At 37.0% G+C, this 12,098-nt stretch overlaps 2 protein-coding genes across 6 annotated transcripts in view; one reads left to right on the top strand and one right to left on the bottom strand.

Annotated features, from left to right (window-relative positions):
* The window catches only part of LOC106880201 (glutamate--cysteine ligase catalytic subunit-like), a 45,580-nt gene extending 39,014 nt beyond the window's left edge, over positions 1-6,566 (bottom strand). The window contains exons 1-3 of the mRNA XM_089350063.1: positions 6,559-6,566; positions 4,332-4,413; positions 1,459-1,581 (exon numbers count right to left, since the gene is read on the bottom strand). Of these exons, the coding sequence (XP_089206189.1) occupies positions 1,459-1,581; positions 4,332-4,413; positions 6,559-6,566 (213 nt within the window). The remainder of the gene's footprint in view (positions 1-1,458; positions 1,582-4,331; positions 4,414-6,558) is intronic.
* Positions 1-12,098, top strand: part of LOC106871829 (prominin-1-A) — a 173,933-nt gene that overhangs the window by 52,758 nt on the left and 109,077 nt on the right. The window lies entirely within an intron of this gene.

The raw sequence follows: 12,098 nt of genomic DNA, 5'->3' as shown, positions 1-12,098 counted from the left end.
ATCTTGCCTGTTAATGATTCTGCCAGCCTGCCACCTTCGCAACCTTAATAATGATAATAATAATCCTTGCTACTATAGGTACAAGGCCTAAAATTTTGGGGGAGGTGAATAGTCGATTACATCAAACCCAGTGTTTCACTGGTACTTAATTTATCAACCCTGAAAGGATGAAAGGCAAAGTTGACCTCAGCAGAATTTGAACTTAGAACATAGCAATGGACGAAATACTGCTAAGCATTTCATCCAGCATGCTAATGATTCTGCCAGCTCGCCACCTTAATAATAATAATAATAATTTTACATTTTGGCACAAGGCCAGCAATTTCAAGGGAGTGTTTAAGCTGATTTCATCTACCCCAGTGTCCAACTGATACTTATTTATTTTATCAACCCTGAAAGGATGAAAGTTGACCTCTGTGCTATTTGAACTCAGAAAGTAAAGATGGACAAAATACTGCTAAGCATTTCTCCCAGCATGCTAATGATTCTGACAGCTTGCTGCCTAAATAATAATAATAATAATTCTTTCTACTGGCGGCACAAGGCCTCAAATTTGGTAGGAGAGGACTAGTTGATTACATCGATCCCAGTGTTTTACTGGTACTTAATTTATCGGCCCCAAAAGGATAAAAGGCAAAGTTGAACTCAGAATGTAGTGACAGGCGAAATACCACTAAGCATTTCGTCCAGCGTGCTAACGATTCTGCCAGCTCGCTGCCAAGCTGATTACATCAACCCCAATGTTTAATTGGTACTTATTTTATCAACTCCAAAAGAATGAAAGGCAAAGTTAACCTTGACTGAATTTGAACTCAAGACATAAAGAGCTGAAAGAGGGAAATTTTTCAATCAGGTTCCATTTGAGATCATTATCATCATTGTTATCAGTTTTTCCATGTTTGCATGGAATGAATGGTGTTTATTGAAACAGATTTTCTATTGCTGGATGCCTTTCCTCTCACCAACCCTCACCTATTTCCAAGTAAGGTAATATTTTTCCAAGATCAGAAAATATTTTTTTCCGAATGTTGTTAATGAATGAACACTGCTTGTATGGCAGTGACAACCATTTACAACTATCATTCAATGTTAAAACAAGGAGACACAAACATGAACACACTCATACATACACATACATGCGTACACAATAGGCTTCTTTCAGTTTCCATGTACCAGATCCACTTACAAGGCTTTGGTCAACCCAGGGCTATAGTATGCCCAAGGTGCCATACAATGGAACTTAATCCAGAACCATATGGTTGGGAAGCAAACTTCTTACCCTATGGTCACACCTGCACATCATCCTTTTAAAATAACTTTTTCATAAAACAGCTTTTAATACAGACCAGAGTGTAGTTTCTTCTGAGTCATAAAGCTTATATTTCATAATGTAATATCTGAGTCTTATTCAGGTGAATTTTTGTGAATAGCACCCACCTCCCTCCTTCATTTAAATACTATATTATCTTGTGTTTTGGTTCCAGCAATCAGATAAGAACAGTTATTTTTAGCTGCAACCGGGTCTTGCAGAATGTAAACACTGTCATGATTCAGTTTTGGTGTGTGGGTTTTTGATAATAACTGTTCATAAAGTTAAGTCTCATATATCTTTAAAGCATAATACACACTTATTACCATCCATATATATTATTGAAGATAGAAAATCTGATGTGGCTGCTTGACTTATTAGGAATGGCTAAATCTCTATCAAATGACATCCTGCCATCTTAAAAAAAATTAAGATGATATTGACTAGAGAGTCTCTCATCATATATATTGAATCAAGACTGACCTTGAATTAAACAACAGCAACAATTGAAAGTGTGTGTGTGTGTATCAACAGCTATCAGATGTTTGGTTATACTAATAACTTAGTGGACTGAGTCATATTTTACTATGAAACTTTCTAAACATTCACTTTCATTATTGCTTAATTCTCTCTCTCTCTGACTTTATCAATTCTTTATTTTTTTGTCTCTCTCTCTATTTATCTATCTATCTATCATCTTCCTTTCTAGTTTCTTTCTCTCTCTCTCTCTTTATCAACCCCCTTATTTTTTCTCTCTCTCTCAGATTTAAATTTTCAACAATGGCTAAGGAGCTAGACTGTTAACAATATTGGTTGTAAGTTCAAACCTTACCTAACCATTGCATTGTGCCCCTGGAGAATGCAGGTAGCTCTGCAAATCTCTGTTTAGTTTCAAACTTCAACCATAATATTATGGTTAAACAGAGTGTGGTAGATTGGCAGAATCAGTAGAGAACTGGACAAAATACTTTGTGGTATTTTAGATGTGTTCCTTTACATTTTGATTTCAAATTTCACTGAGGTTATGCTTGTCTTTTGTCCTTCAGTGGTCAGTAAATTAAGTACCAGTAAAATAGACTGCTTCCTGCTCCGAGTTAGAATTCATAATATTGTTGAGTTGTTGAAAGGGCATCCAGCTTTTGGAAACATTTGTGAGAAACTACATGCAAATATCTGATACTAAATTTCTGTTTGTGCCAAAACAGCACAAATCTCTGCAGCTTCAACTATCTATAAAGTCATAGAGTGCTAATTAAATGCCAAATTAAAACTGAAACAGGTTATGGGTTTGAAAGATATAAAGTCATGGAATTCCATAATTAATTAGTTGATTTTTTTACATTATCTTTATCTGATCTGATCAAAAGTTTATTTTATACTGGGGAAAAATCATCCAGGTATAAAATTGAATTAGTTCACTTCAGTTTTTTAACAAAACTATCTGTGTAATGCCAGTATTATTTTTTTTCAGTTCTATTACATTGTAAAAGTTTTATTTGAATAGTTAGTTAATTCTCTCTTCACATTTGTGCCCATGTTGACTATTTGATTTCAAGTCAACGAAAGCTAGAAACTATCTTTTATCTTTTCTATCCAGTTTTGCTTTTATTGTCACTTGCAGAGTTTTGAAATTGGCATCAAGATTGCTTTATATCAATATTCTTTGTGATATTCACCCTATCCTATTTTTATTTAATAAAACATCAAACTAATGAGAGAGTCTATATATGGTTGCTTGATCTGTTGTAGAATCTCCTTCTAATCATACCATCAGCTTAGAAAAGGAAGAACACATTGGTCGTGGTTTAAATACATTTCATCACAGGTCTTCTCAAGAATCAAGATTGACCTGGGGCTAAGCAACAGTGTAGTAAAAACACACATGGTTCTTTCAAGTTTGTGACAAAGCTTCTATGGAGTTTGTCTGCTTGGTATGGCAGTCAAATCTACCAGTTTTGAAAAAGAGAACCAGGTGCATCAAGATATAAATCTTCAGATACAATGCTCACTATCGTTACTCTGATTAAATCAACATACCATATATACATACTCTGAATGTTTGCTATATCCTTACCAAAGGTCTCCTTAAGCAGCAGCAGCAAGAGACAGCAATTTATAAATTGAAAATTTCTCTTCATATGTTTAAATATACATGAAACATTGAATGCTTGAAGAATGTTATGATTACTTTATATTTTTTCATTTTACTCAAAGGTAGGAGGGTCAAGTCCTTAATATTTTCATGGCCTCCTAAATTAGTGAGTTCATGCAATTGATGAATTTCCATTAGTTGATGCTAGTCAGTAGTTGTTCACAGTCGGAATTATTTATTACCTTGACAAGAAGGCCTTGCCTTTTAGATGAAGTTTCAGATTATAGATATATATCTGCAGGCATGGCTAAGTGGTAAGAAGTTTGCTTCCCATCCACATGGTTCCAGGTTCAATACCATTGTATGGTATCTTGGGCAAATGTCTTCCACTGTAGCCCAGTCCAACCAAAGCCTTGTTAGTGGATGCAGTAGACAGCCAGAAACTGAAAGAATCCCATTGTATATATATTTGTGTGTGTGTGTGTGTGTGTGTGTGTGTTATTGTTTCTTTGCCTTAACGTTGCGTAATAGTTGTAAGCAAGTGTCCCAGTAATGCAAGCAGTGGCCTTTGTTTCCAGTATTCTTTAAAAACATATCTGGTTATGGGGAAATATTAGCTTCCTTAGAAACGAGTGAGGGTAGGCAACAGATAGGATATCAGGTTGTAGAAGATCTACTTTGACAAATTCCGTCCAATCATGCAAGCATGGAAAAGTGGACATGAAAATAATGATGAGGATGATGTTGACAGTTGCTATGAATGATCATCAAAGATTGTGAAGCCCATCTGTAAGTTTGTAACCATTTTATTTGTAATGTATGTTTCTCTGATAAATGTAGTGACTGTTTTTTGGTCTTTTTGAAGGGGTCTGTATTGTTGTTTTCATTGAGAATGTTTTCAAAGTTTTTGTTCATGGAAGTAGAGCATACTTGGTGTGATGTGTCTACATGGATGTGAATGTCTATTAAATAGTGAAGGATAGTGTCATTTGCACAGGTGTTTGCAGGTAAGCTGTTTTTATAAAGGAGAAATATGGAGAATATAATTTCAGGGTGAAAAACTAGAGGTAGTCGATAGCTTCCGCTATCTGGGCGACCAAGTTAGTAGTGGGGGTGGGTGCGCTGAAAGTGTAGCTGCTAGAATAAGAATAGCCTGGGCAAAGTTTAGAGAGCTCTTACCCCTGCTGGCGACAAAGGGACTCTCACTCAGAGTAAAAGGCAGACTGTATGACGCATGCGTACGAACAACCATGCTACATGGCAGTGAAACATGGGCTGTAACTGCTGAGGACATACGTAAGCTCGCAAGGAATGAAGCCAGTATGCTCCGTTGGATGTGTAATGTCAATGTGAATACCCGTCAGAGTGTAAGTATCTTGAGAGAAAAGCTGAACATTAGAAGCATCAGTTGTGGCGTGCAAGAGAGACGATTGCGCTGGTATGGACATGTGGTGAGAATGGAGGAGGATAGCTGCGTGAAAAAGTGCCACACCCTAACAGTTGAGGGAACCCGTGGAAGAGGTAGGCCCAGGAAGACCTGGGCTGAGGTGGTGAGGCAAGACCTTCGTACATTGGGCCTCACCGAGGCGATGACTACGGACCGAGACCTTTGGAAATGGGCTGTGCGTGAGAAGACCCGGCAAGCCAAGTAAGATCGTTGCCAGTGCCCCTGGACTGGTTCTTGTGCGGGTGGCACATGAGATGCACCATTTTGAGCGTGGCCGTTGCCAGTACCGCCTGACTGGCTCCTGTAGGATTTTCGAGCGAGATCGTTGCCAGTGCCCCTGGACTGGCTTGTGCGGGTGGCACATAAAAGACACCATTTCGAGCGTGACCGTTTTCGTGCGGGTGACACGTAAAAGCACCCACTACACTCTCTGAGTGGTTGGCGTTAGGAAGGGCATCCAGCTGTAGAAACTCTGCCAAATCAGACTGGAGCCTGGTGTTGCCATCCGGTTTCACCAGTCCTCAGTCAAATCGTCCAACCCATGCTAGCATGGAAAGCAGACGTTAAACGATGATGATGATGATGATGATGATGAGTCATACCTAAGTTAATAGTGAGTTGGAGAAGACTCTATTAATACATGTGATGGAAATAGTGTAATGAGAAACACCTTTCTCTGTAACTCTTCTTTCTAACTCCCCCTCCCTTCACTCACTGTATTCCCTTCCCCACCATCTTCCACTCTCCTTTTGCGCTCTCATGAACTTAACTGCCAACTCATCTTATCCAGTCCTCTGTACCACTCACTTGAATACCCCTCCATGTAACTTAAAAGTACACCCTGACACATCTTCACCATCTTCACTCCTTCTTTCTCTTTCCTTCTCTGCCTGTCTGTCTTTCTCTCTCTCCTCTTTCTCTCCCTCTCCACTCTCCCCTTTCTCTCTCCTTCTCCTCTCCTTTTCTAACTAGGGTAGCCATGCATTTCTCCCTCTGCGAGACACCTGTTCCTATCCCTCTATCATACTTTAACCTCTCATCACCAGGCACAAAGCCACCGCCTCCCTCATTATTACTCCCGCCTCAGTTGAGGGCTCTTGTCTTATAAGTTATGTGGTGACCTTACTGGTGCCTCATAAAAAGCATCCAGCACAATTTGTAAAGTGGTTGGCACTAGGAAGGGCATCCAGCCTTAGAAACCATGCCAAAGCAGACAACAGAGCTTGGTGCAATCCTCTGGCTTACCAGTCCTGCCAAACTGTCCAATTTATGCCACATTGAAGGTGAATGTTAAATGACAATGATGATGATGATAAAGACTTTGATGTAAAAGATAACAACATAGTATTTGCTAAAGTATATAGTGTAAGAAAGTAGTTATCCAGTAGATCTGGTTCTACAGAAGCTTTACTGATAGTCACTGAAAAGGAGCAAGAGACCCAATGTGATAAAGGAGATTGAATTATGACTGTTTTCATTATATCTAAAATGTATTTTATAATGTAAACAGATCTGAAATTGGTTATGTCAGTGAATTTGCCCTTTATTATTATTTATTTTAATTACATTTTTTTTTAGCTGGACATGTCATGTTTCCATAAGTTCAAGTGGATTTAACCCTTTGGTGTTTAAGCCAGCCATATCCGGCCCAAATATCCTACATGATTTACATTCAAACTGGCCATATCTAGCCTCTCACACCTAACCTACATTGACATTCTAAGAATAAACTATCTCACCATCAAAACTTCAAAGCTGTAAGATAATGTATGATTAATTCAAAACAATTTGAGTGAAAAAAGTATTACATTTAACAGATTAATCTGAACACTAAAGGGTTAAAGCAGTGTGAAGGTGCATAGCTCAATGGTTAGAGTATTGGGCTCACAATCATGAGGTAGTGAGTTTGATTCCCGGACTGGGCTGTGTGTTGTTCTCAAACAAGACACTTTATTTCATGTTACTTCAGTTCACTCAGCTGTAGAAATGAGTTGCGATGTCACTGGTACCAAGCTGTATTGACCTTTGCCTTTCCCTTGAATAACAACGGTGGCATGGAGAGGGGAGGCTGGTATACATGAATGACTGCTGGTCTTCCATAAACAACCTTGCCCAGACTTGTGCCTTAGAGGGGAACTTTCTACGAGCGATCCCATGGTCATTCATGACTGAAGGGGGTCTTTACCCTTTAGAGCAGTGTAATACAAGCAAATCCCAAAACTCAGTTATTGATTGATCAGGAAGAGAAGAAAAAGCAAGAATTCATTTTTGCTCTATCAAATTTGGATTTGACAGTGTTTAGCAATGATGTTTCAAGAATCAAACTATTTGCACCACCGCTACTACTGTTGCTGCTGCCACCATCACTGCTGCAACTACTACTACTACTACTACTACTACTACTACTACTACTACTACATACCTAATGATCTTGACCCTCTCTTTTATTGTTATTGTAAAAACAGTCCACTTTGTCAGTAAAAAATAGAATGCATGTAATCTGACCATGCCTGGACTTGACAGTGATCAAAAATGATGCTCCTGCAGCACTAAGTATTTTTTCTAAGAATTCACACAATCAATGATGAAAACATAGCATTACGGGTTCAGTTTTCAACTTAAACTTTATGAGCTTGTAGTGGTGAAACTGAAAGAAGCCTGTGGTATGTATATGTGTGTGTGTGTGTGTGTGTTTGTGTTTGTTCCCATAACTTGGCAGTTTGACAAAAGTGACCGATAGAATAAGTGCCAGGCTTAAAAAAAACAAAAAATAAGTACTTGTGTCAATTTATTTGACTAAAAATTTTCAAGATAGTGCCTGTCTGTCTACCTGTATATCTATCTATCTATCTATCTATCTGTCTGTCCGTCTATCTACCTACCTGTATATCTATCTATCTATTTATCTATCTATCCATCTAGCTGTCTGCCTATCTCTATATCTGCCTACTTTGTCTGTCTGTCTGTCTACCTAGCTAGCTAGCTACCTACCTACCTACCTACCTACCTACCTACCTACCTACCTACCTACCTACCTACCTACCTACCTACCTACCTGTTTGTCTGTCTGTCTGTCTATATGAAGGTAGATGGTGTTAAAAATTTATTTATATGTATTTTGATCTGGTAAATGTTTCTTTATTTCAATATCGTTTTACCTTTTGTTCTTTCTTTCATATAATTTCAATTAAGCAAAATATTTCTTATTCCAGACATAAAACAACTGATCATGCACTAGTATTCATATAGTAAATAAGTGAATAAATGAATAAATAAATAAATAAATAAATAAAATAAAAGGTTATTAACACTACAAGGAAAAGTATATCTCAGGAGAATAAATAGATATAAATTGTACTATGGCTCCACTTAATCTTCCCAAACCCAACAATATTTTCATCTCATTTATTTATCTACTAAGGCGACTATAGATCATGCTATTTAGATTTAATGATAGCAACATAATTCTGCTTTTGGAGAACAATGTGTCTTTGTCAGGTTTTACAACTTATCATAACATTCAGGTTACTTAGTATTTTTTGTTTTGATTTTTAGTAGTATATCCTCTTTTATATTTTTTTCAAACTGTAATTTATAACACACTAGCAGAGCAATGGAATGAAATTGTTGCTTCATGAATTGGAAAATTGAAGATGCGCCAAAAAGCCTCATTGGTACTTGGAAACTTTTATGAAAATTAAAATGTGGATTAAATGAAAAAAATGATTTACGTGAATATCCTCACAAGAGTAATTGAAATAAATTGCGATTGTGGAACCCCTCACACACGCACGCACACACACAGAGTATCACACATCAGATGAAATGGAAGTGTGTGTGTGTGACAGAGAGAGAGAGAGGTTTGTTGTCATGTATATGTACATGCATAAATATGCATACATTTTGTGTGTGTGTGTGTGTGTGTGCGTGTGTATGAGAGAGAGAGAGAGAGAGTAAATCTATACTATATATAAAACAGAGATGTGTGTGTAATCGACTTCACCAAATGCTTCCATACTTGTGATGCGTGAATAATTTGACCTCGAATAAATGTTAGGCTCTTCATTTGATTTTTTTAATTAAAAATAAATAATATTGCTTTATATTTAAGATTCACTTCTTTAAAAAGGTTCCTCAATGTCAACTTCCGGGATAGAGCCTAAGATTTATCCGAGGTCAAATTATTTATGTATCACAAGTATGGAAGTAAATAGTGAAGCCGTTTTCACGTGAAAAGCGATTACACACACACCTCTGTTTTATATATAGTATAGATAAAGCGATTTTTTTTTTTTGTATCAAACTCATTTTGTATTTTGGAGAAGATATATTTATGAAGTCTTTAAGAAGCAGGTATGCAGACGTTGTTGTCTCCCAGGTCAGCCCTCACTGAATAGACCTGTGATCAAAGGAATTCCAGCAGTAGCCATCCTATCTTTTTTAGACACAAATAATCCAGTAAATAATAACACATTCCAATGTATCTTTCTTTTCTAAGATTATAGGGTGTAACTTTGAGGGACATTGGAGTACTATTTCTAACAATTCATATTGACTCTCTTATATTCTATTGCTAGGATGTCAAGTTTGATGCTGTTGCTCTTTAGCTCCAGGTCAGTCCTTATTGAGCATATCTATGGTAAAAGCCAGTGGAGGCGCAATGGCCCAGTGGTTAGGGCAGCGAACTCGCGGTCATAGGATCGCAGTTTCGATTCCCTGACCAGGCGTTGTGAGTGTTTATTGTGCGAAAACACCTAAAGCTCTGTGAGGCTCCGGCAGGGGATGGTGGTGAACCCTGCTGTACTCTTTCACCACAACTTTCTCTCACTCTTACTTCCTGTTTCTGTTGTGCCTGTAATTCAAAGGGTCAGCCTTGTCACACTGTGTCACGCTGAATATCCCCGAGAACTACGTTAAGGGTACACATGCCTGTGGAGTGCTCAGCCACTTGCACGTTAATTTCACGAGCAGGCTGTTCTGTTGATCGGATCAGCTGGAACCCTCGACGTCATAAGCGACGGAGTGCCAACAACAACAACAATGGTAAAAGCCATCACAGTCAAAACCACTCTGATGTTTGAATCTTTATGGGACTACTTGCTGACTGAAAATATAACCAAAATCTTTATCAACTCATACTCTATCACCATCAAGAAAATGTAAAAGATATTGAATAATGTAGCTCTAGATATATTATCAGTGCTGGATTTAGATTCAGTAAGAATCTAAGCTGTAAAAAGCTTGGAGGTTTCTCGTTAAAAAATTACTCTAGGTCTCACAAAAATTGCCAACATGTATGCTTTTTAATTATTTAATAGCACATTAAAGCTTAAATAATTTTAGATATTTTCTTTCTTGGTTTCTGAAAAGCAAGGTAATTAAATTAATTTTTTGGAATTGTACTTGTCTGGTAAATGACTTGATCTGCAACAGTATGAGTTCTTCCTTAGCTAAGACACTTCAATTACCAAAGATCACTGAGATTCTTGAAATTTTGTTCTTTCAGCTGTTAGTTATCTAAAAACACATTGTATTGGTGACCCAGTTGCATGGTGTGATGAAAATTTTGACACCTCAAGGAATAAATAAAAAGTAAATTTAATGGCAGCTTATTGCTTTCTATGTACATAATGCAGACAGTCATTCTTAATATTCTGTTGATTTCTGTTTGTGTTGAATTCTCTTTAGCTGCAAAAATAATCTTTCTCCTGAACAATTTCTTGCTCCATCAGTATGGTCAAAAATCAATTAAGGTGGTTCATCATGTTTTCAATCTATGGAGAAATTAGCAAGTTTTCTGTGTTTGTATGTCCTCTGTGTAGGTTTACATAAGAAGAGTCATTGTATTGTCTCCATTTAAGGAAAACTAAATGAATATCATCTTACAAAATGGTTTGATGCAGATCTTTGTAGTAATATGTTCTTTTCCTTAATAGTTCTACTTGGTGTAAGAATGGAAGTGTGTCAGTTCACCTACATGGTTAATATCAACATCATTTTGGATGTTCTTTTATAAAAGTTTCTATTGCTCCACATAGTTGCACATCTGAAGTATTTAAATCAACTGAAAATGAACATTATGAAGTTTGAATTTAACTTCTTTTCCAATATCACCAGAGTTTTCTTGAAAACATTTTATAAAATGGACAAGGGATGAGTACAGATACATACCTGTCGTAGGTGCAATCTATGAATCATGAAGAGCCTTTCTAGTTTTTAAGTAGCTCCTCCAGCAAATAAATCCATAATTGTAGCATAAAACAACCTCCAGTTCCTCCATTTTTCTCTGAAGAGTACTAACTTGTATTCTGTCACTTTTTTATTCTTGTTAGAATGAAAATGACAGCATCTATAGTTGACCTAGAGTTCCTATTTATGGCAGACAGACACAGCCAAATGTGTAGCAAAGAGGAAAAAAGAGAGCAGTTGCCCCTAGGCACAGGTGTGAAGGAATGCAAAATTTCCTCTCATCACACTTGTTAATTAAGATGGGTCACTAAAATTATCTTCGCTCTTGGGCATTAAATCCCCTGGTTACACTACTGGACACAGTTTTGGCTTTTACTTCTCTCTTAGTTTCACACTGATACTTTGGTTCTCTGGAGTCTTCAATTCAAGAATGATAAAAACATGGACACACCTTTTAGAAAATGAAAAGGAAGTGTTACTTTCTTGACAACAGTAAAAGAAGTTTACTGCCTCTAAACACCAATTTTCTGCAGCACAGTCCACATGATTTAGTTAATGTCTAATATAAGAATTATACATAGCATAGTTACTATAACAGTTAATTGATCCATGTGGGAAAGATCTAAAGTTGAGTCAACAGACATGCTGAATTAGCTTGCTTTTTTAAAACTATACAAAATTGATTCTATTACCTATAAGCTGAATAACTTCTTTACGTATTGAGTTAGACAAATATGACAACCCAGCTCCTCTACTTGCATATGCTTTATGTAGTTAGAATGAAAACCGATCAGACTTAGCAAGGAATTCTAACAGACCCAGATAGCTACAATTATTTTGTGTCCAAAAGTTTCATTATCTTTCCTCAAAGGCAGACCACATTTTGCTAATACGTGTATCATTGCAACAGCATACTCAAGCACATGTCTCCATTGTAGTGTTGTTCTGCTTGTCTGGAGTCTAAGATTGAATTATGGTTTCTTGTCAAGTATGTCTGCAAAGCTTTGCAATAGAATGTTAGCAATTAGAAAATGGACCAGAAGCTAGTGGTGCAATTAATG

The sequence above is a fragment of the Octopus bimaculoides genome, chromosome 4 (assembly GCF_046866305.1).
Source record: "Octopus bimaculoides isolate indiv1 chromosome 4, ASM4686630v1, whole genome shotgun sequence".
Lineage (NCBI taxonomy): Eukaryota > Metazoa > Mollusca > Cephalopoda > Octopoda > Octopodidae > Octopus > Octopus bimaculoides.
This window is presented reverse-complemented; position numbering and strand designations above follow the sequence as displayed.